This window comes from Solanum tuberosum, unplaced genomic scaffold (assembly GCF_000226075.1).
Source record: "Solanum tuberosum cultivar DM 1-3 516 R44 unplaced genomic scaffold, SolTub_3.0 scf00173, whole genome shotgun sequence".
In the NCBI taxonomy this organism is placed as follows: Eukaryota; Viridiplantae; Streptophyta; class Magnoliopsida; order Solanales; family Solanaceae; genus Solanum; species Solanum tuberosum.
The window spans coordinates 322,558-346,340 of NW_006239104.1; the positions used below are offsets into that span (position 1 = coordinate 322,558).

At 30.7% G+C, this 23,783-nt stretch overlaps 3 protein-coding genes and 1 pseudogene across 3 annotated transcripts; 1 reads left to right on the forward strand and 3 right to left on the reverse strand.

The window, feature by feature from the left end:
- The first annotated feature begins 1,527 nt into the window (after positions 1–1,527).
- On the forward strand, positions 1,528–2,490 carry LOC102601852 (probable protein phosphatase 2C 80). The gene has a single exon (XM_015311909.1). It carries the CDS (start codon positions 1,528–1,530, stop codon positions 2,488–2,490), a length of 963 nt encoding a protein of 320 aa, XP_015167395.1.
- Positions 2,491–2,931: 441 nt separating this feature from the next.
- Positions 2,932–4,963, reverse strand: LOC102597333 (benzoate carboxyl methyltransferase-like; annotated as a pseudogene).
- A 2,076-nt stretch (positions 4,964–7,039) lies between these two features.
- On the reverse strand, positions 7,040–10,358 carry LOC102597660 (3-hydroxyisobutyryl-CoA hydrolase 1-like). Its single transcript, XM_006354609.2, has 14 exons — positions 10,320–10,358; positions 10,150–10,230; positions 9,893–9,961; positions 9,650–9,713; positions 8,709–8,788; positions 8,535–8,618; positions 8,312–8,390; positions 8,159–8,244; positions 7,940–8,061; positions 7,789–7,849; positions 7,584–7,682; positions 7,394–7,495; positions 7,278–7,319; positions 7,040–7,197 (listed from the first exon to the last, which is right to left on the reverse strand). Exons 1-14 carry the CDS (start codon positions 10,356–10,358, stop codon positions 7,060–7,062), a joined length of 1,146 nt encoding a protein of 381 aa, XP_006354671.1. The 3' UTR covers positions 7,040–7,059.
- A 6,414-nt stretch (positions 10,359–16,772) lies between these two features.
- LOC102597978 (benzoate carboxyl methyltransferase-like) lies at positions 16,773–18,703 on the reverse strand. The gene is made up of 4 exons (XM_006354610.2): positions 18,603–18,703; positions 18,076–18,471; positions 17,686–17,934; positions 16,773–17,283 (listed from the first exon to the last, which is right to left on the reverse strand). Exons 1-4 carry the CDS (start codon positions 18,675–18,677, stop codon positions 16,918–16,920), a joined length of 1,086 nt encoding a protein of 361 aa, XP_006354672.1. The 5' UTR covers positions 18,678–18,703; the 3' UTR covers positions 16,773–16,917.
- Positions 18,704–23,783: the final 5,080 nt, after the last annotated feature.

Here is a 23,783-nt window from a genome sequence, read left to right on the forward strand (position 1 = left end):
TATTTTATCGTCTTAAAGTTATTATTGTTTTTTTCCCATCCAATTATATATTTTTATTTTACTTCTTTAATTTATGTTGGTAACTTTGAGAGGTCTCTGTTTCTGCCCCAAATACAGCAGAGATAAAATTCATCAGTCTCTGGCATCATACAAAAAAAAAACAAAACAGAAGCTTAACATTAGAGATTTCGCCACCAAATCAACAATTGTTAACAGATTCTACATTGGATGTCAGAAAAGGCACAGGTAAGCAAAGGCCGTACATTGACAATCTAAAAAGAAGAAAACAATTTAGGTAAAGGTCAATGTAGCCAACTGGTTCCTTTTAGTTAATGTAGTATTATGACATGTTTACGATAATAAGATTAAAAAATAATTTTTTATTCTATGTAGTTTAAGATCATAAAATTTAATGATTCCCTTTATTTTTTTAAAATTATATTGCCAAGTCAAATCTAAACAAACAATTTGAAAAAATTAATAAATTTCTTAACATGTATGCCAGACCCTTGAAAGTCACTTGGAAGACTTGAGGCGTTTCTCACCTAAGGATACCATGCATTAGATTTTTAATTTTACGTATAAGCTTATTTTAATATGATGTTAAAGTGGATGACAATTAGTAGACAAAGTGAAGAAAATATTGTCATCATACTTTTAATCATGTAAAATTATTCACTTTTATTGATATTTGTTTGCGAAAGAAATCTTACACCTATATAAAATAATATTTTCTTTCATGCATGAAAAAGAAGGGTGACAAAGTGTTTGGGATATATACTATTAACCATATATTTAGATATAGTATTTATGATAGAATATATTATTTATTCAGTTTTAATAAAAATTCTAATAGATCCTATACCAATAAATGATTTGTAATTTATTATGGTAAAAATACAATTATTTTCATAGTAGGAAGTCTTGTAATTAAGTGTTTATATTTAATTAGAACTCAAAATCCTATTTGGGATAAGTAGGGATTCTTCTAACCCTAGAAATCCACCAAAGTATTGAGAGAGTTTAGATGTAAACTTGGGATTACGATAGAAGACCACAAAACCGTTGTCTTTTGTCTAACTTGTGGCTTCGGTTGAAGATCTGTCTAACTTATGAATATGAATTCACTTCAAGGTGTTCGCTCATGCTGCAAGAGGTAATTCTTTAATTATATTTCAGCAAGTTTATGTATTCTAGCATAAACGTATTGATTATCTATTATTCTTTAATTATATTTCAACAAATTTATGTGTTTAAGTATAAACATATTGATTATCCGTTATTCCGGCAACCAATATGATTCTCAATAAATAAAAATTATTACCTAGTAAAAAGTTACCAAATATTTGGGTCTAAAAATACAGAAAACGAAAAAAAATAAATAAGTTTTCCTATTTCTACTTGGACTCGGTTTCTGCTTCTACATGAATTCGGTTTTCAAATAAATCTTCTTTTTATATAATACCCACAGACTCCATGTTAAACCCTTAATCTTTCTTCTCTAGGGTTTTCTCATCGTTGCTTCAAATGGCGATCGATATTGTTCCTCCGAAGAGACGCCGACTCACGGATGAATCGGAATTTGACGTCATCACCGGCGATGATGACGAACAACTCCAAATCTTGCTATGCTCAGAGGAATTGACACCGGCATACGACTATATGGATGAAGATATTAAGCCCATTCAGACATTCATCTCTGAAGAGGTTGATAGTAGAGACGTTGGGGTCACCGGAATGACGATCATGGTTGCTGGGTCTTCTTACATTCCGAAATTGAACGCAGAAAAGCCATTAGGTGAAGACGCAAGCTTTATTTGTCTTAACAAACAGGTGATCGGTGTTGCTGATGGTGTTGGTGGGTGGGCGAAAAAGGGCATCGATTCAGGTGTGTATTCAAGGGAATTGATGAAAAACGCTGAATTGGCAATTCAGAAGCAGAGTAGTATTACTACTATTGATTTGATGAAAGTTCTTAATGAAGCTTTTTCGAATACAAAGGCGAAGGGTTCTTCTACTGCTTGTATTCTGTCTCTTTCCGATGATACATTGCACGCTGTTAACGTCGGAGATAGTGGGTTTGTAGTAATAAGAGAGGGGATAATTGTGTATAAATCGAAAGTTCAGCAATCAAGGTTCAATTGTCCTTTTCAATTGGGGAATGGGAGTACTTCTGATGATCCGAGTGTAGCTGAGAAAATCAGTGTTCCAGTGATAGCAGGGGATGTGATCGTGTTGGGAACAGATGGATTGTTTGATAATGTACATGATTTCGAGTTAGAAGCAATTGTGAATTCAGGGGTGGAGTCATGGGAATCAGATGTGCCTGAGACATTGGCATGGAGGATTGCGCAGTATGCATTAGACAATGCCAAGAACACAGAGGTCTACACGCCTTTTACGAGAGAGTGTTTTAAAGATGGTGTTGTACGTAATGGTGGAAAGTATGATGATATTACTGTCATTGTCGCGAATATTTGGCCTTTGTAGTGCTCTCTGATCTAACTTACTTGGAGAGAAATTAGAGTTAAAACAATTTTTTTCGTAATAGTTGTAAATAATTGTTCTTCATAGGTTTGATATTAGCTGAGGAACAATCTTTATATGTAATTTGATTCGATTTGTTTCTCCATCTTCTTCTCTCGTCGATATGAACTTTGTAATATACGATTAACAAGAAATCAGGAAATTGTATTCCAATATCTTAGTGCTTCTGATAGAACAATGGAATCGATTTGAAAAATAGTGTTGAAGTCATTACCAGGGAGATCATTGAGAAAAGCTTGAATCTTTGGTATTCTTTGTACAATCTTTGTGACATTCGATTACTGTGAAAAGGGTGTTTAGTCCTGAAGATCAAATCAAAGAGGAACAACCCATTGAATAAACTGCAATTTATTGAATAAAAATAAAGTATCACTCCTTCAAAGATATTGAAATACAATTTCCTGAAATTATTCAATAACAATAATTTATAACTCCCTCAAAGATATTGGAATAATGTCTACAAGGAGTGTGGTACTTAACTATATTGTTAAGTGCAACATCTTGTTGTTCTTTCTCTGTCATTTCTTTCTTAAAGATATGACAATGTTGGAGAACTTACCCTTTTGAACCAACAAATGACAAGCCAGATGGTAGGCATATCTTTCAAACAAATAATCAACAACGGGATCTCCGAATTGGAAATGGCTAACAAGCATTTGTTCTAAAACAGCTCTCATGCTTCTTGCTATATGTTTACCACTGCTATATGCATCGAAACAAATATCATCAGCGTTGTCCCTCTCATCCCAGTTCACTTTGAAAAACTTTATGGTATCAACATCAAATGAGCCTTCCATTTGAACAATTTTTTCAACTTCATCCTTGCATGGTGCATAAAAAGGAAAATGAAAGGAGTCTAGTTTTGCCTGTTCAGTAAGTCCCTGCAGGCCATATCAAGAAAACATGAACATAGATTTAACAAAGGATTTAGTTTATTACACTGCAAGTCATTTTACACTATTAGTGCAATTTAAGTCTCTATAATAGCTTGTCGCTTCCCTGCAGAGCTTCGACAGAGTTTTTTTTTTTATCTCATTCGTACTCCAAGAATTCTAAAGGACTTTTATTTCATATTGCACCGGGCTGGAAAAGATTGGACTATTCCCTATCAAGACAACATAAACTCTTCAACACACATAATGGAAGCTTAGCGCACCACACTACCTCTTGTTGTAGTAAATCATTTCCTCTATTTTTTAGGTTACCAATTCATGACCGATATAATTTGTTAGATTTTTTGCGAAAATTGTAAGTATAACCAAGATTCAGGACTAATATAGTTTGTTACCTATAGTAACCTTCTAAACGACCAATACTGTAAGAAATTCTTTTTGCATTGCAAGTGTACTAAAGTTACGAATTACTAGAAGAAAGCAAGAAGTTAGCAGAGGCGAAGTAGTGGACCTCATGTATTAAATCAATGAATGACTTTGATAGAAGATCCAGATGAGCAGAGTGACTTCCATAGGGATCAGGAATGCTCCTTCCGACAAATGTCAAAACCATGTGTCCACCAGTTACTATTTCCTCGGAGCGTACTTGCAAAAACCTTGAGAAATCCTTGTCAAATTGCTTCATGTAGGCTTCAAATACTTGAGGAGGACTTGTCCTTGTTATGTAAATGTTGTTGTTGTTCTCAATCTTTTCAGGAGCCTACATGTTTAGTGTATCTTAGCACAAAAAGATTCCTCTTTGTAATATGTATATGATTTAACAAGATAACTAACTAGAGATAGTATGATTCATTGATACCTGAGAGAGCCAATGAAGACTATAAGATGAGTGAACCAAGTGCAACCTTTTGCTAGGAAATAGCCGCTCATAAAAGGTACCTGGAATGCCTGATACAAAACAATTTGCTCCAACTACTGCTTCTTTGAGATTCCGATAGAAGGATGGAATCGATTTGAAAATAGTGTTGAAGTCATTATCAGGAGATCATTCAGATAAGCTTGAAACTCTGGCATTTTGCAACTCTTTTCGTGGCATAAAACTTGTACAATCTTTATGATATTTGATAGTGTGAATAGTGTGTTTGGTCCTGAAGAGCAACCCAAGTCTGCCATATTAAAACATGACGACTTGGGAAAGTCACCAGTAATATTATTGAACATCTTCTTGATGGCATCTTCTAATACAGGTTTTGCCTTTTCTATAACCTTTCTCTGGAAATTAGGAAACATGAATTGAGTATTGATTACTTAGTTCATATAACAACAACAACAACACTAATTACGCGTCAATTTCAAGCAAGTTTGATTGGGCAGAACATGTAAGCAAGCTCAAACAAGCGGAGTTTGATTAGCATAAAAGAGAATTCATACGTACCTGAAGAGTGGAGCAGCTGGCATAACTGCATTCTCCATTGCCTGTATTCATATGCAGAAGCTTGCCCCTTGCCATTATTTCTGCCACACTCCTAGCTGTCTTTTTTATATCCCATTGTATGTCTTCTTATATATAAATACTATTGAGGAATGATCCATAATTAATGCTCTTGTTGTCTTTGTACGTTATAACATACTATTTCTTTCGTTTCAATTTATTTGTCTTATCTTAATTTTTAGTCAATTTCAAAAGAAATATACATCTCTGGAAATTAGGAAACATTAATTGAATTGATTCAAAATATCTATAGAAATAACAAATAAATATTTTTTATTGAGAAATTCCAATAAAAAATCGTACTTAATTTTTTAATATTAAGCAAGCTCAAACAGGCGGAGTTTGACTAGCAATTATTAGTAATAGAGAATTCAGATCTGAAGAGTGGAGTTTGCTGGCACAACTGCATTCTCCATTCCCTGCATTCACATGCACAAGTTTGAGCCTTGCCATCAGTGGCGGAGCCAGAAATTTTAATAAGGGGTTCAAAATCTGAGAAGTAAACACATGAACTAGTGAAAGGGGTTCGACATCTATTATACATATCTAAACAACAATTTTAACCATGTATAAATAATAATATTTTTCGCCGAGGGGATTCAGATGAACCCCTCATGCTACCTCCGCCCCTGCTTGCCATTATTTCTTAAAAAAACGATTTTAAAACTTAGAAGCTATTTCAATTAAGGCAAATGTGCTAATTAAAAGAAATAATATATTTTTTATGATTAACTTAATTAATAATATACACGTGAGAATACACACAAATGCCAATCAGAGTGTTCATACTTTGGTGTAAATTGATTTTTGGTTAAAACTAAAGTCAATCAATTTAGTAGATTCTTTAATTATTTAAACGGATCAAATCAAATATTATTGATTTTAAAAAACATCAAATAAAATCAATCCCAAAAAAGAACAGATTTATTTATTTAATTTAATTTGATTTGATTTTTTATTTGAATAGATCTCTTTTTATAGATATAAACACCTCTTTCTCTAAATTTACAATATATATTTTTCCGATTTCGATTTGGTCAATTTTGCCGGTTGGTTGGATTTTTACGGGTATTTTTTTATTCTTCTAGATAATCAAAATAAATGATCATCAAACTCGACCTACATCTTATTATTGATGTATTAGCATTGGAATGAAATTAAGCAAATATTGAGAAAAAAATTAATATTAATGATATATTAATCAAATTGATAAAAATTATTGTACAAGATTTTCCTTCGTAATATATGATCTAACGGAGGTTTTTTTTTTAAAAAAAGCAATCACTCAGGCTTTCACTTCCTGTTGCTCGAACTCTTCACTTTTGATATCACACTAGTGTCGAGACGATGTGGGTATGAGAAAGGGTTCCGCACCAGATCATTCAATTTTGGGTACTTTGATCAAAATGACGAAGAAATTCTGGACAAGTAAAAACAAAGGTAAAGTGAAATTAAAGAAAATGAAATATCTTGTATATTGAAATTTCTAGTCGGTCCTTTTCCTTTTTATCTCCGTTTGATATCCTCCTCTTGATCAATATTTTCTTCTGAGAATACCTTGTAAGTTTTCCATTCAATGTCTTATTTAGGCATATTTTATAACTCAAATTTTAGCTATTTGAATTACTTTTAGCTGAACCCTGCAACCATATTTGTACCCCAAATCTTAGAATTTAGATCATAAATGATCCGACCTCCATTTCTACACTTGTATCGAACACTCACACATTAGACCACATTTTTGTTAATCAATGATCTGAGTATGACAATGTAGAGCTTTTACATATTTTCGTTAATGCATGAACAAGATCTATATAGTCGGATCTTAATTGGAAAAGAAGGAAGCTCTCAAGTCATAATAACCTCAGAAAATTTTCATACACAAGCTGATGTTGATCACAACATCTATACTAGTAGATTTAAAAAAAAGGCAAGATTGTAATTAAGACATGCTGCTTGTGTTTCAACACAAGATGCAAGACTAATCACAACTCACAAGTTCTCACATTGCAATAAATTAACATCACCATAAACATAATCTCTCTGAATACAGAAACTCATCGCAAAGTAGTATTATTTTTAGTACTGTAGTGATCAGAGGGCAACAAGTTGTAGAGTATTGCAACTTTAAAGCTTGGCAATTGCATATGGAGGCAAGTTTGATCTTGGAGGCAGCTTTAAGTCTTCCCAATCTTCATCGTCTATCTTGGAGAAGTAACGATCAACGTCATCATCTCTAATTAGTTCCAGTCTGGAGGGCTCCCACTGAAAACATGTGAAGAGATTAGCACAAGCTTTCGATATCTAAGTTCAGGTTTATCCATGATCAAATGAACGTAACGCACCTTAGGATTTCTATCCTTGTCAATGAGTATGGCTCTGCATCCCTGCAGTAAAAGTCAAGTTGTCATGAGTTTTGTAATGCAGTAAAATGGATGGCTGAAAGATTAACATATTCTACCTCGATAAAATCCTTGCTAAAGTCTCCCTTCAACACATGACAAACCATCCTATACTCTCGAATAAGGCAACTACCTACATCTTGCAGCCTTCCTTCTCTTATCTGGAACGGAAAAAATGAAACTAATATGAACATTAAACCACTCTCCAATGAAAATGTTGGCCAAATTAAGCAGTAGTGATTGACTTACTGATCTCAAGTAAACTTTAAGACTTATTGGGGATGCTTTCTTCAGCGATTGTATGGTTGAAGAGATCCAGTCATCCTTGTTGTTCAGAGCCTCATTTTCCTGTTGATAATTCATGTTTCCAAGTTCACAAAGTATTCTGATAACTTATTTTACAAAGTAATTTCACCGCAGAAATTAAAAGAACACATCCATCTCTCAAACTTACCAGAGAAGATATGATTTCTTCGATTGTTCTTTGAGAGAAACAGCGATCAATAATCTTCATTCTACATACATAAAATTGCAGAACTTGAAACAGGTGTACTGTTGATATTTATATACTAATAAAAAAGAGCACATATATTGAATGAACTCACTTGTGACAAGGACTTTCTGCTTTCAAATTTGGTATGGTAGAGAAGAGACTAATGATAACAGAAATAACATCTGCATCACTCGTATTGACTTTAGCTAATTCTTGTTTTAAAAATGGCAATTTCTGTGATCAGAAGGAAAATCAAAGAGTCTGACATTGAACTACTTAATTTGTTATAGAAGCAATTCGAAACGTTCTGTATATTTTTAAGGCATCATACCTCCGAGGGTACAAAATGAGTTGCTAGACCAACATCAAGCATTTCAGCACCATCCAACCTAGCACCAGTAAGACCAGCATATTCCCCTGCCAAATAAATATAAGAAACTATATCTAGCAGTACATTTTCAATAAATCTTAATAGTGGCATTACCGAAGAATCCTGGAATCCTCGAATAAAAGTGAGATGCACCAGGAACGATTCCCAAAGCTGTTTCAGGCATAGCACAAACCTACAGAAGAATATATGGACATGAAGTTTCTGATACATAGCAAACACCAACCAAGTATTACTGCCAAGGGAAAAATATATTCTCAACCAACTAAAGCTCTTGATGATTGAAGAATTGAATGTATTACTAAAGGAGATGCAATACCGTCTTCTCTGTTGCAACTCGAAATCTACCATGTACAGAAACAACAAGTCCACCTCCCATCACCATTCCATTAAGGATGAAAACCTTTAAGGGGAAGTCCAAATAAGATTAACGAATATATTCCTCAGATAATTGTATCACAAAAATATAAATTATACATAACCTAAAGTTAACCTGGGGTTTACTATATGTTGCCATCATATAGTTAAGGGTGAATAGTTCACGGATAAAATCAGCGGACAGTTTCCAGTTACCTGAAAGCATAAGTAAGAAAAAATTGTAACTGACCAGTTTTTTTATCCTTGAGCTATATGCACTTAAATTACTAAATTGTTGAAAATTTTGGGAAAATCATCTGGATAGAGCATACTTGAGTGGCACATACATTATCAAAGGCCGTAGTCTCAGACTTACTCATAAGTCATAAGCATCAAATAAGACACAAGAAAACAGATCGAATATGTGCATCCAAGCGAGCATTATGGCCTTCTTAGAACAATTGTTATTGGACTAGATCTCCCATAACTCCTGTCTATGATACCAAGTTGTTATGGAACGCAGCAAGATGAAATCAGATGTTTTCTTCCTACGGTCTATGTTGTTGGTTCGTTGAGAGAGAACCTACAATATCTTGAGTTAAAGTACTCAAAAGGCATAATACATAAACATTCTCTTTAACCTAGCTTCAACTGACATCTATGTCCTCCAACTTTGGGCGTGCACAAGTAGACACATAAACTTGTATAAATTAAAGTTGAACAAATAGACACACCCATCCTACATGGCCAACACTCTACCCCACACAACATAGCCGGTCAAACCACCACAGCGTAGAACCTATGGTGTATATTTAACACTATATCCCATACACCATAGCAGGTCAAACCACCACACCATAGAACCTATGGTGTATATTTGAACTGTGAAATGACTTTGAAACTTATGGGGGCTTCTTCAGATAAGCATTTAGAGGTGTGTCACATATTTTTGGATGTCTAAACTTAAACATGGATGGAAGCAATTTTTCAACTTCATGGATCCAGTTAAAAATATCATCTATAAATACTAAAGATTAATATGTTTACAAGCTATAACCAATTTAGCTGACTACCTACCCTGGTGAACATTATGAGCAAGAAATGTAACAGCACCACCAGCACAAAAAGCCCTTCCATTTCCCTGGAAATATTGAAACAAGAAAAAGAGTAACATGTTGAAATGTGCAACCCAAAGCTTGGGAAAGAGAAAAAAAATCCTAGTATATATATATATATATTGATATCTAAGTTGCACGTACTCTTGAGAGAAATCAAATCACATATTGATGCATTACATAACACAGATGAGGATCCTCCTACCTTCAATATTATCATCTTCACCTTTGAATTTCCTTCACTGGCATGGAAAAGTTCCAACAACCGATATATCTGAATAAACAAAAATTTAAGATATTTGAATAGACGTAAAGGAGTCCATCTCCATTGCAACATATAACACTTTATACAAAAATCTTTCTATACTTAGGAATATGCATAAGACAGAAAATAACAAAGTCAATCAAAAATAAAAATTTAGGAATATTAAAGGAAGCAGTAAATATTATATGTTGCCATACCATTTGAAAAGTAAGTGCATTCAATTGCTTAGGCCTATTTAATATAAATGTTCTAAAATTTGCTTCCTCCTCCACCAAAATCTGTCAAACAAAAATAAAAAAGACCATACTTATTTATTAATTATTTCCTATTAAAGGTTGCAATTTGGAGAAAAAGAAAAGGATTGCACCTCATCAATTCCACCATTGTTAGAAGAGGTTTGAGTCATGGTGCTTCTTTGGTTTAACTAATTAAGACTAGCCTAGATCATCATATTTAACTAACAAAAATCATTTTCACATAAAAAATTAATAAATTAAAAGAAGTCCATTCTAATTTCTATTAGTAACTAAAGAAACAATATATAAATATACTTTAAAAAATCATTAAGATGTCAAAATAATTTTATATTTGTCATCTTAGCCAATTTGTAAGTATTTTACATACTAAATTATGTTATTAGTGTTCCTTTGATGTTTGCTAATCATGAATATTTTTTTTCAAGAAAATGATCCAATTATGTTACTTTAGAACTTTAACAATTATGAATACTTATATTATTAATAAAGAAAAGATATAATTAAAGTATTACTACATTAATTTAACTATGTCCAAAAAAATATGATACACATTAAATTTCTTTAATCAAATTATAATTTTCATAACTTGATATATAAAATTGGAGGAGGAATTTGTCCCTCTTAATATTTTATTAGTTTAAACAGGGAAATAAAATATTTTACCCGACTGTTTGTTTGTGCAATATAATCTTTTCGGAAAAGTTTAAAATTATTCTTTTTAAAAATAAGTCGTTCCAAATTGATGGGCAAATACATATATAATGGCATATATAGGAAAAGGCTCAGTAACCACAACTTCTTAAGAGGGATGTAACGCTTTGGTGGGTGAGTTAAGGGGGACTATCTGGCTTCTATAGGCTAGCAAACAAACTTATAAAGTTCTTCAGTTTTTCCTTCAATTATGATGTGGGATTTACTTTAAAGTTTGTAAATTATAATGGTTGGTAATTAATAGCTTTACCGCCCTTTTCTTAATCTAGTAAATTCCACAAATGTTCACCTAAGTTTAAAAAAGAAGAAGTCATTTTATGTGTGTGGTACATGTTTGCAACAAATTTTAAAGTGAGAGGAAATAAATTACAATCACAAAATAATATATGAAGAAATATAATTTTATTTATAAACATTGCGGGTACAACTCCGTTTATCTTGATTCTTCTCTCATAAGATTTCCATGATTTGAGGGCGTTAGTGACGTATTTCTCTAACTAGGATGATTTGAATTTGATTTCTTTATAAATATTCCATGAATTTGCGGAATATTCGAGATGCTTCAACGAATATAGTACCCTTTATATAGGAAACTTTTTATAAAAGTCACAACTTTTCATGAAAGGGGAAAACTATTTTTGAAAATAAATAAATTAAAAGAGAATTCTAGTTTGTGGTGGTGAAATTTATTTATTTGTAAACTACGTAAAAAGTACTATAAATTTCAATAATTGATAATTCAAAATCCTTAAAAGATCTTTGAAAAATTTACGGTTAAAGATAGACTTGTTTGAATCTCAAAATCCGAAAAGTGCCACATAAAGTGGAACGGAGGGAGTAACATTTTTTTGGGAAGTGAACTTTTATCAATTACTAAGAAGTAACTAGGGATTTTTGTGGTGTGGTTTGATTTGGTTGTTGCCCAAAAAAAATAAATCAAATCAACTAAGGCATTTAAAAATCTTAAAGGCACAAAATAGCGGTCAAATAAACCACATAAAATGAAGAGTAGACGATCGTTTGCAATATTTTAACCCAACTAAGAATTGGGGTCGATCTCACAAGAAATGGTCAATTAATGTGTATTTAAGTTACTAGTTATTAATTTTTGCATATAGCCACTCAAAAATAGCTTAATTATGCTCCATAGATATAGTTTGTTAATTACAATTTACAGCTACATGTTATAGGGAGGAGAGTGGTGAGCTAGATTGGGAGAGGGAGGAGAGAGGCGAGCGAGAGAGGGCAGAAAGTGGAGTGAGGTGAATTGTATATGTATATCTGTTAGATAATTGTATATATACACAACAAGAAAAGTGTGAATTACATGAGGATTTTCCTAGGGATTAGTATGAAAATTCGCAGGAAAATAAGTTTCCTACGGATTTTCATACTAATCCCAAGGAAAATCCCCATGTAATTCACTCTTTTCTTGTAGTGATGTTACTACTATATATATGTATCAATGATTGTATTTATCTGCATACAATTTGAATTCGTATACAATTGAATTGAGTTAAAACATTTGTATTTGTATATCCAACCTCTCTCTCACTTTATACAAACAGAAATTATACATTGTATTTGCATATTTTGTGTTTGTATAAAGCGAGAGAGAGAAAGACAAAAGAGAACTGGCAAGGGAAGATTTGTATGTGCATAATCATAAGTGTATAGGGCGGAGAGATATGTATCTGTATTTGTATATCCAGTCTATCTTGCTTTATACAAACACAAACACAAACACAAACACAAACACAAACACAAATTATACATTTGTGTTTTTATAAAGTGAGAGAGATTGACATAAGAGAATCGTGAAAGAGACTGATAAGAGGAGAGATGCGAGGAGAGATGACTGACAAAGATGAGAGAAGCGAGAGAGATTCGAGAGAGAGGTGAGAGAGAGGAAGAGAGGCGAGAAGCGGGAGAGAGAAGTGTAATTATAGCTAGAAGTAAGTTTTGAATCGTAATTAATGCAAAATATAGTTATGTTAACTAATTAACTAGTATATGTTTGCTTAACCACTTAATTTTCCCTTTTAAAATTACAAGAAAAAATGGTGGATTTTAAATGTGAATAGTGTATTTTGTCCATTAAAAGATCAACTTAAGCAATTAAGACCCTATTTATCGAATTGAGAGTTGCTTGCAAATATAAAATTCACTAGGGAAATTCTAGCATGAATCATAGTAATGTACTTGGATATTTAAACGTGTTTCAATAGATTAATAGCATTAGGATAAGCTAGACTATAAATATTATTGACTTTTACTCTATATATAAATAAATATTATAGACGAATGATCCAAAATTAATGCTCTTTTGGCTTTCTGCGATAACATGATCATACACATGTATGTTAGTCATTTGGAGTAATTAGTATAATTTTTAATTGGAGAATAATCTACCTCTATTTATTTTTAACATGAATTTTAATTGTCTCCTTGGATAGAAAATTCAATATTAAATGAAAATTAAGTTTTTAAAAATGTATATCCTAATTATGTTATACTTTATTTACATACATTAAACATATTGTAATATAGTATCCTACACAAAAATATATTTATTTTAAAGTATTATAATGATAATTAGGTATTGAGTGATCTTTTATTTATTTATTTTGAAACATCATCTTAATTAGTATTATTGGAGTAATTGTATTTTTTATTCATGGTTAAAATAAGTGAAATAATTTTACCAATTTTTATGTATGTTAATTCTTGTTTGGAATGCTTATAATATAAAAAATTAATTTGTTATTCATGGCATAGTTATAAATGTCTTATCGTCAATTTCTTTTAATAAATATTTAACTTTCAAAATTACATTATTTTTTTCTTTTGAAAAATATACGTTATATAGACTAATCTATTTTGTTGAATATATTTAAAGAAAAATTCAATTATAATTTTTTAAAATCTACCTTAATTACTACATTTTTACTAAATTTGTATTACAAAATAATTGAGTATAATCTTAAGTAGATAGAATAATCATTTGTAGTTATTATTAATGAGAAATTTAATTGTCTTCTTCAATAAACAAATTTATTTTAAGCGAAAAAAATAATTTTTCAAAGGTATGCATTGATACATTATAAACACAATTGAGTTCGGGGAAGGGCTAGAGGAGGGTGCGTAGGTTATGTATATGTAGAACATAATTTGTATGGTATATTAATGAAAAAAATATTAATGTATAAAAATGAAATTACAAAAATATTTTTTAACGAAAGCATACAACTTTTTTTAATTAACTAAAAAATATTTATTTTTAAAAATAAATCAAATGAACAATACATACACAAAAATATAGACAAAAACATTTTTCATTTTCCTAGGCAGCCAATAGAGCTGTCAAAATAGGCTTGACCCATTAGGGCTTGACCCATTAGGCCGGTCCAACCCAATTCTTGAATTAAATGGGGTTGAGTTTAATTTTTCAGCTCATTTAGGAACGAGGTTTTTTAGTCTAACCTCATTTGGCCCGCTAACCTCGTAGGCCCAACCCGCAAGCCTCAGAGGTCAGCTCGTGGACTGTGAATTTTAATAATATTTATTATATATATTTTAAGTAGTGTTTAATTTGTTAAGATTTTGTCAATAAATATTTTTAAAATATCAATATAAAATCAAGACTAACTTCTTTACATATCTTTTACATTTTAGGGCCATTACCCCTCTAAATTTTCTTATTAACCCAAGTTCATTACTTCATTATAACTATGAATCTTTGACCTCTTTTACTTTTTGTTTTTATGCCTAATTTTCCACTTCTCCTTTATTGTCTTGTTTATGAAAATAGTGATCGTGTAATGTTTTTTGCTCGGATGCATCTTATGAATGTTGTATCTTGGCTATTATGTTTTTGTTTTGTAAATATTCACTGAAGTATGTGTAATTCATGAATGAATTTCTATATGTATTGATGTCGTGTTCATCAGACATCAACGTTCGTACTCTTTCTAAGAGAAAAATGTTGTTCATTTTTTGGTTGAAGGGCCAACCCGTGGCCCGCTAGGGCTGAGTTGGATTGCTATTTTATAGGCCATTTAATTAAAAGGGTCAGCCCGTCCCAACTCATTTAAGTCTCTAGCCCGTTACGGTTGGGTCTGCCCATTTTGCAACTTTAGTAGCCAAAGACTTTGTATTTTAGTAGTTTGAGGAATTTGGGAAATAGAAAAATGTTAATTTTGTTTTGGAGGGAAAAGTATTGAGGGAATAAATGGAAAAATTGAAATAGGATTATTATAGACTTTTTACATTTTTGGCTAAATTCTGGCCAAATGAACGATAAAATTCACCCTACAGTATATTTAAGTCACTAGTTATTCGCTCTTTTTAAAATTACAAGAAAAGTAAATGTTAGTTTTTTTTAAATATAAACTTGTATTTTGTCAATTCAAAGATCAACTTAAGCAATTGAAACACTATTTATCTAATTGGGAATTGTTTGCTAGTAGTAAAGGTTTTTCTAGAAATATGCTAGCATGAATCATATTAATTGGATAATTAAACTTGTTTCAATAGGTTGATAGCATTATTATAGACGAATGATCCAAAATTAATGCCCTTAATTGACTTTTTACCCATACATCATATGTAACATAATAATACACAGGTTAATTAATTAGTCATTTGATATTATTAGTTGCATCATTTTGCAAAGTAAATTTTTATCAATTACTAAGCGAACTTACAAAATTAGCATTAACAAATTATCAATAGAAGAAAAATATTACTAACATATTATTTGGAAGTTGTTCTGATAGGAAAAGTATCATATCAAGGACCTAGAGATGCCATATGATCCGAAATATAAATAATCAATCTATCCATAATTTTATAGATTGGGCTCAAGATAATTTGAATTGGGTCAATCTTAACTCATTCAATATGTAATCCATTTTAAAAGAATTTTCAATTGAGCCCAATTTAATCTCCAATGATCAACTCGTAGACTCTTTATTTGCATTGATATAATGTAATAATGTATGTTCTCATATTGAAGATATGGATTATTATCTATTTTATATCTCCTAGGATTTATCTATTTATTGTAGCTTTTTTTAAAAAAAATTATTTTCTTGAGTTGAAATTCAATTGTGGTTAAAAAGGGTAAATAACAATATTATGTTAAAATTATTGAGATTAAACAGGCCATGACTCAACCCGATTTTTAGCATATTTGAGCCCAAAGTAAATAACACTCGAACATGAATACGACCTCGACGACTGACTCAAGATTCGATCCCGACATTCGATCCGAAACCTGACACCCCACTCCCGATCCTGACACCCGAAAGTTCATTTACACTTGAATTATCTATCTCCTACGACTATAAATATATAGAAAGGTTACATATTTTTCTGATACATTCATCAACATTGGAGAAAACATGAATTACAAAGTTCTTTGATTTATATATTAATACTAATGAACAAGTAAAGTAAACAGATGCTGCATAACAAGTATGGAAAATAAATATATATATTAATACTAAATTGACCGGAGTCTTTCAATACATCAATATACTAGTACTAGATATGGACACCCGTGCCAGCACGGATCCAAAATATGTTACTTTTTCAGTTTCAATTTATGAGACATAATTGAAATTTTAAGAATTCTTTGAAAAAATTATTATTTTATAAATATTTTAAGTTGTTAATTATTGTGATTCATAGTAATTTTTTAAATATTTTAAAATAATATATATTACAATCTCTTAAAATTTATTCAATACCAATAAATTCTCTCTCCTTCAAAGATATTGTAATACAATCTCTTAAAATTTATTGAATAACAATAAGCTATCACACCCTCAGAGATATTGGAAATACAGTCTCCTGAAATTATTCAATTAACAATAAACTATCACTCCCTCAAAGATATTTTGGAATTGACATAAACATAAATTAAACATAGATATCTTTAACAGCTTACTACTATTCTAGTGTGCACCATCTTGTTGTCTCATTCACTCTTTGTCATTTGTTTCTTAGAGATATGACAATGTTGAAGAACTTATCTTTTTGAATCAACAAATGACAAGCCAAATGGTAGGCATATCTCTCAAACAAATAATCAACAATGGAATCTCCAAATTGGAAATGGCTAACAAGCATTTGTTCAAAAACAGCTCTCATACTTCTTGCTATATGTTTACCACTGCTATACGCATCGAAACAAATATCATCATCATCGTTGTCCCTCTCATCCCAGTTCACTTTGAAAAACTTTATGGTATCAACATCAAATGAACCTTCCATTTGAACAATTTTTTCAACTTCATCCTTGTATGGTGCATATATAGGAAAATTAAAGGAGTCTAGTTTTGCCTGTTCAATAAGTCCCTGCAGGCCATATCAAGAACATAGATTATATATAGTTTAATTTAATACACTATTAGTGCAATTGAAGGCGCTGAACCAAGCGCATAGTGGGAACTTAGTGCACTGTGTTGTCCCTTTTTGTTCCCCCTATTTTCTAGGTTACCAATTCATGAAAAATATAGTTTGTTACAAAAATATATGTTAGTGTGACCAAAAATCATGACTATTATAGTTTGTTAGAGTTTTTACAAAAATTGCTAGTGTGACCAAAAATCATGACTATTGTAGTTTGTTACATATATATAGTAACCTTGTAAATGACTCAATAGTGTAAAATTTTCATTTTGCACAGTCAGTATACTAATGTGAAAGCCTCTAACAAATTACTGGAAGAAATTAAACCAGATGTTAGCAGAAGTGGACCTCATGTATTAAATCCACGAGTGACTTTGATAGAAGTTCCAGAAAGGCACAGTGACTTCCATAGGGATCAGGAACGCTCCTTCCCATAAATGTTAAAACCATGCGTCCACCAGTTACTATCTCCTCAGAGCGTAATTGCAGAAACCTTGAGAAATCCTTGTCAAATTGCTTCATATATGCTTCAATTACATGAGGAGGACTTGTCCTTGCTATGTATATGTTGTTAATGTTCTCAATCTTTTCAGGAGCCTACATGTTTCAGTATATAGTAAAATATGACACAAAAGACCAGAACTATGTACATATGGCTTGCATGCAATTAAAGAGTTTATTCTTTGCACGAAAATACTATTTCCCTTTGTAATATATGATTAACAAGATTATTGTTACCTGAGAGAGCCAATGAAGACAAGAAGATGAGTGAACAAAGTGCAAGCTTTTGCTAGGAAATAGCCGTTCATAAAAGGAACCTGGAACGCCTGATATGAAACAATTTGCTTCATCTTTGAGATCTCCATAGAAGGATGGAATCGATTTGAAAATAGTGTTGAAGTCATTATCAGGGAGATCATTGAGATAAGCCTGAAACTCTGGCATTTTGCAACTCTTTTCGCGGCATAAAACTTGTACAATCTTTATGATATTAGATACTGTGAAAAGTGTGTTTGTTCCTGAAGAGCAACCCAAGTCTGCCATATTAAAACATGACGAGTCACCAATAATATTATTGAACATCTTCTTGATGGCATCTTCTAAAACAGGGTTTGCCTCTTCTATTACCTTTCTCTGGAAATTAGGAAACATGAATTGGGTATTGATTACTTAGTTCGTATTACGATTACGCCTCAATTCCAAGCAAGATTCATTGGGCGAGCTCAAACAAGCAGAGTTTGATTAGTAAAAGAGAGAATTCATACCTGAAGAGTGGAATTGCTAGCATAACTGCATTCTCCATTTCCTGTATTCATATTCACGAGTTTGCCACTTGCCATTGTTTCTGCCACATCCTCTACCTATCTTTTGTAATCCCCTTGCCTCATATATAAATACTATAGACGAATGATCCAAAATTAATGATCTTTTTTACTTTCTACGTACGTTATACATCATATGGTATATGTAACATAATACTACACATGTTAATTAGTCATTTGATATTATTATTACTTCTTCTGTTCCAATTTATGTGTCATTTTTCGTTATTCCAGAGTCAAACAGTTTAAGTTTGACCAGAAATTTGCGCATGGAACCTTCAATATTTTTGAAATGAAATTTATATATTTGTAAACTACTTAAAAAGTATTATAAGTCACAATAATTGATAATTCAAAATCATTAAAAGATCTATGAAAAATTTACGGTAAAAGATAGACTTATTTGAATCTCAAAATCCAAAAAGTGCCACATAAAATGAGACGAAGGGAGTAACAATATTTTGCGAAGTGAACTTTTATCAATTTCTAAGAAGTAACTAGGGATGTTTGTGGGGAGAATTGGCAAAATAGCCACTATCCAAACTTAATTGAGCATTTAGACGCAAGTCTTCAAAAAATTGAACTTTAGACACTATATATGACATCACTCAATATTCTTCCAAAACATACAACACCATACTCTCAAGTTTTTAAATACTGCACTTTGGACCCCACTCATCCAGCAAATGTGGAATTGTTTTTTTTATTTATTAAAAACAATTCCACTGGAGAAAGGCTCTCCAAGAAGAAACCAAAATGCTCTCATTTTTGTAGCTAATTTAGCTGATTCCAGCGACTTTTCCGACGATATTATACCTTTCATAGGTGAAATCATCATCATTCTAGTCATTGCTTCCATTTTTACACCATTTTCTTTCAAATAGCTTCAAAGAAAAAAAATTCTGTCATTTTAGAAACTTGCAAAAATCTTCCAAAATCACTTCATAACTCGTTTTTAGATAAACTTTAGTAGTTTACACTACAAGAAAACAGTGAATTACATGGGGATCTTACTTAGGGATAAATTTCGCAGGAAATAGATGCGGATTTTCTTGCGAATAATTTAAATTCCTCAATATTAGGATATATTATTGGCGAATTGTATTTTCCCAATAAATTCCGCAGGTTAATTTGGCGCAAAATTTGTACTTGCGACATCACCTGGGGAAATATATCGGCGGGTACACTATCTCTAGGTAAATCCGCAGATACATGGAATAACATCTTTTTTTTTTAAATCCTTTTTTTATTCATAGAAAAATCTCTAGGTAATCTATCCTATGGATTTACACGGAGATATTTTAGTGTAAATTTATTTGGGGATTATTTAATGCGGATTTAGCTAGAGACTTATTTTTGGGGATTTACCTACGAAATTTTTTACTTGGAGATATATTGGGGGATTATTTGCTGCGGATTTAGCTAGGAACTTTTTCCTAGGGATTTACCTACGAAATTAATTACTTAGAGAAATATTGGGGGATTATGTTGCTATGAATTGAGATGGAAATTGTTTCTTGGGGATTTCCGTAGGATTTTTATAACTTGAAAAAATTTCTATAAATTTTACTAGCTATAGATTTAGTGATCCTTCCATACTTACCTTTAAATTTATATTATTTGAAATCTTTTCTTCATTCAATTAAAAAAATTAATGAGATAATTAATTATTACAGATTTAACAAATTATATAAAAGGACACTAATAAAATAAGTAAAAGTGATTTGAATAGGAAAATGGTAGAATCGAAGATTAAATAAACATAAAATAAAATAAAACAAAGTATTTAATTAATTGATGGACATGTGGAATCAACAAAAGATTCTCAAGGAAGCTAGTTTGTTGACATGGATGGTTTCAAAATGTATTTGAGATGAAAATTTATCTAAAAACTCTTTTTATTTGGAGATTGACTAATAAGTAAAATTTTCTTAAAAACGTGTTTAAGAAAATTAAAATTATAATAAATAATAATGACATGGCAAAATGAATTTTGTTATTAAATATGTACTTTTTATTTTCAGGTAAAAAAGTTGTACAATAATCTTACTCTAACAAATTTTTTTAGAACAAGAAAAAGAAGTGTTTGAATGAAAAGGTCTAAAAGACACAATTGAAATTATCATATTTAGTTTTTTTTTTAATTTGTATAAATGTCATGAACATTTTTCAATTCTTTTTAATTTACATGTAAATTTTTTAATCCTATCAAAAAAAATTCATAACGGGAATTCTTATTATTATTTGAATATATGAGTTATAAAAATTATATGGCTAGTTATTTATCCAACATAAAAATAATTATCATAAAATATTATTAATGTTGATATAATATTGTTACAAAAAATAAATTGTGTAGTGTTGAATAGGTTAAGACATATTTTTAAGTAGATAAACATTAGATTGTATACATTATTAATGTGAAGTTTAATTGTCTCATTCAATGACAAAATTGTATTAAATGAATGAAATAACTATTATTTTTACTTGTATATCCAAGTTATAATTTTTTTTTACAAGTATTAAAAATGATAATTTATTTATAGTAAGTTATTAAATGATATTTATTTGTAAATAGTATTTGTAACTAAGTATGTTAAGATATAATTATTAAAATAAAAACTAAAATTATAAATACAACAAATAATTAATACGATCTGTCAATTATTGGTAATAGCTTTCTTTCACTTTAAACTTATAAGTTATTTAAATTATCATTTTTATTATATAAAATTTTCTTATTTTTATTTTGGTGTGTTCATATTTTCTCGCTTCAAAATTATTTTTTTTGTTTTACTTAATTAGACAAAGTTTTACTTGTGTAGGCACAAAAATTTCAGGATGTGTTGTGTGGTAGTTATTTATATTAAATATATAAATAATTTTCATGTTTCATTTTTTAAGAGTTAAATCACAAGAACTTTAGTCAATATTTTAAGATATATTTCGTCACCATATTAATATGAGATGACTTTATAGTTCTTTTTGTGTAATTAATGATTATTAAAATTATATTTTTAATATTCAATTAATTTAATTATATTTATCTTTAAAAAATAATCAAATCGGAGAAGATCACCAAAAAATAGTGTAATGTCTTTGGTACTTTCTTTTACCACATCGATGGAAGAGCATAAGAATATAGCATATATAATGTTAAGACTGGGAGAGTTAAGCAATTATGTCTGGGGTGGGCATTGGGTAGTGGGTTGGGCCATTTAATAATATGGGTGGGGACTAGGGGTGTACACAGGTTGGTTTGAATCGGTTATTGGTCAAAACTAAATCAACTTTATCGGTTTTAAAATTATCAAAATCAAACCAAACCAAATATAATATACATTTATCGGCTCGGTTATTAACCATACACAAAAATAAAAGAAACAATTCATTTTAAAAATGTGAAAAAAGTGAACTAGGGGTGTTCACGGATTGGTTTGGATCGGTTATTGGTCAAAACTAAAATCAACTTTATCGGTTTTAAAATTATCAAAATCAAACCAAACCAAATATAATATACATTTATCGGCTCGGTTATTAACCATACACAAAAATAAAAGAAACAATTCATTTTAAAATGTGAAAAAAAGTGACAACAATCCATTCAAAACGAAAAATAGTTAGAATGACATAAATTACTGAACTTTCGATCACCAAATTTACTATCAATAAAGCTTTAAAATTCACTATATTGGCCCAGAAGGAAGAAACAATAACATTTTTAGTCCCACAAAGAATCATAGACACTCGTATACATGAAATCAATAAGATAAATATTTCATCTTGGGCATTTTTGCTTTCAATAAGTAAATTATAAAGAAATTTTAATGAAAATATGTATAAGATCTTTAAAATTGTTTATAAAAACAATATATTAAGTATGTATATTAATAAAATATATGTATATAATTCATCGATTCGGTTCGATTATTTCTTCAATTTTTTTGAATAAAACCATAACCAAACCAAATACTATCGATTTTAATTCATCGGTTCGGTTATTTCTTCGGGTTTTTTTTAATAAAATCATAACCAAACCAAATACTATTGGTTTTCAAAAATCTAAAACCAAATCAAACCAAACCCAAATAAAATCGGTTTTATTTTGTCGGTTTGGTTTGGTTTTTATCCAAACCGTGAACACCCCTAGTGGGGACAATGACATTAAATATTGGTGTAATACCATTGAGAATTAAGCAATTATGCTTTCTCACATAGTTTGAAGATGTTGATTGTATAACTACAACTCTTTCTCATACATCTTTTATCTCCACCCCAATGTATGTGGACACTTACATGACTTATTTAATTGAATAAATTTCATTAATATAGTTTATTATTAGTTAATCATTCTCCCTTTTAAATTATACTAGCTACGGTATATATATAAGCGTCATATTCTAGTAGGTATAGTATAGACCATTTTTGGATCATCATAACAACCTGTATATACCTTATTAGTGTTGAAGTGTAGATGTCGTTGGTACAATATAAATCAAGCACATGAAAAAGTATCAACTGTCTTAATTAGCTATATATTTTAACCAACAATGACAATAGTCAATTATCCAAATTTTACAATGGTAACAAAGTACAAATTGCTACTTTTTCAACAGTAACATTTGTTTTTTTTAGTGTATAAAAAGAAGGATTCATGAACTCCTCCATCTTATTCTACTTTAAAATACTTAAACATCTCTTTTAATTATGTCTCAAGCATCTCAAACATCCAATGCAAAAAAGTCTTACGTTTGTCGTTGTGGTAATTCAACTATGTTGAGGACGTCACTCACCGATACGAACCCAGGTCGATAATTATTTAACTGTGCAATTGGTGCATGCTCTTTTCTTAAAGTGGATTGAAAATGATTCATCAACGAGCAGCCCATCAAAATTGCGTCCGGGACTCGAGACATCAAATTTTCAAGGCGTTACCAAATTTTAAATTTTAGAAAGGCTTCGAAACTCCGAAGAAAATAGAAATTTTCTATTGACTTTATTCAAAGAAGCCGAAGAGCAAAGGGATCACTTTAAAGGATTGCTAAAAGACACCGAAATAGATAAGGATCAACTAAAACAAAGGTTGATATTGGCTGAAGAAAAAGAGAAATGCCTAAAAATAAT

What these genes read in the sequence shown, in the direction of transcription:
- LOC102601852 (XM_015311909.1), top strand. Translation starts at nt 1,528, where the DNA reads ATGGCGATCGATATTGTTCCTCCGAAGAGACGCCGACTCACGGATGAA.
- LOC102597660 (XM_006354609.2), bottom strand. Translation starts at nt 10,358, where the DNA reads ATGACTCAAACCTCTTCTAACAATGGTGGAATTGATGAG. An exon ending in TTAAAGTTTACTTGAGATCA is followed by an intron (nt 7,496 to 7,583) that starts GTAAGTCAATCA and finishes TTTCCGTTCCAG; the next exon opens with ATAAGAGAAGGAAGGCTGCA. An exon ending in ACAAGGATAGAAATCCTAAG is followed by an intron (nt 7,198 to 7,277) that starts GTGCGTTACGTT and finishes ACATGTTTTCAG; the next exon opens with TGGGAGCCCTCCAGACTGGA.
- LOC102597978 (XM_006354610.2), bottom strand. Translation starts at nt 18,677, where the DNA reads ATGGCAAGTGGCAAACTCGTGAATATGAATACAGGAAATGGAGAATGC. An exon ending in CTAGCAATTCCACTCTTCAG is followed by an intron (nt 18,472 to 18,602) that starts GTATGAATTCTC and finishes CCTAATTTCCAG; the next exon opens with AGAAAGGTAATAGAAGAGGC. An exon ending in GTCTTCATTGGCTCTCTCAG is followed by an intron (nt 17,935 to 18,075) that starts GTAACAATAATC and finishes TGAAACATGTAG; the next exon opens with GCTCCTGAAAAGATTGAGAA.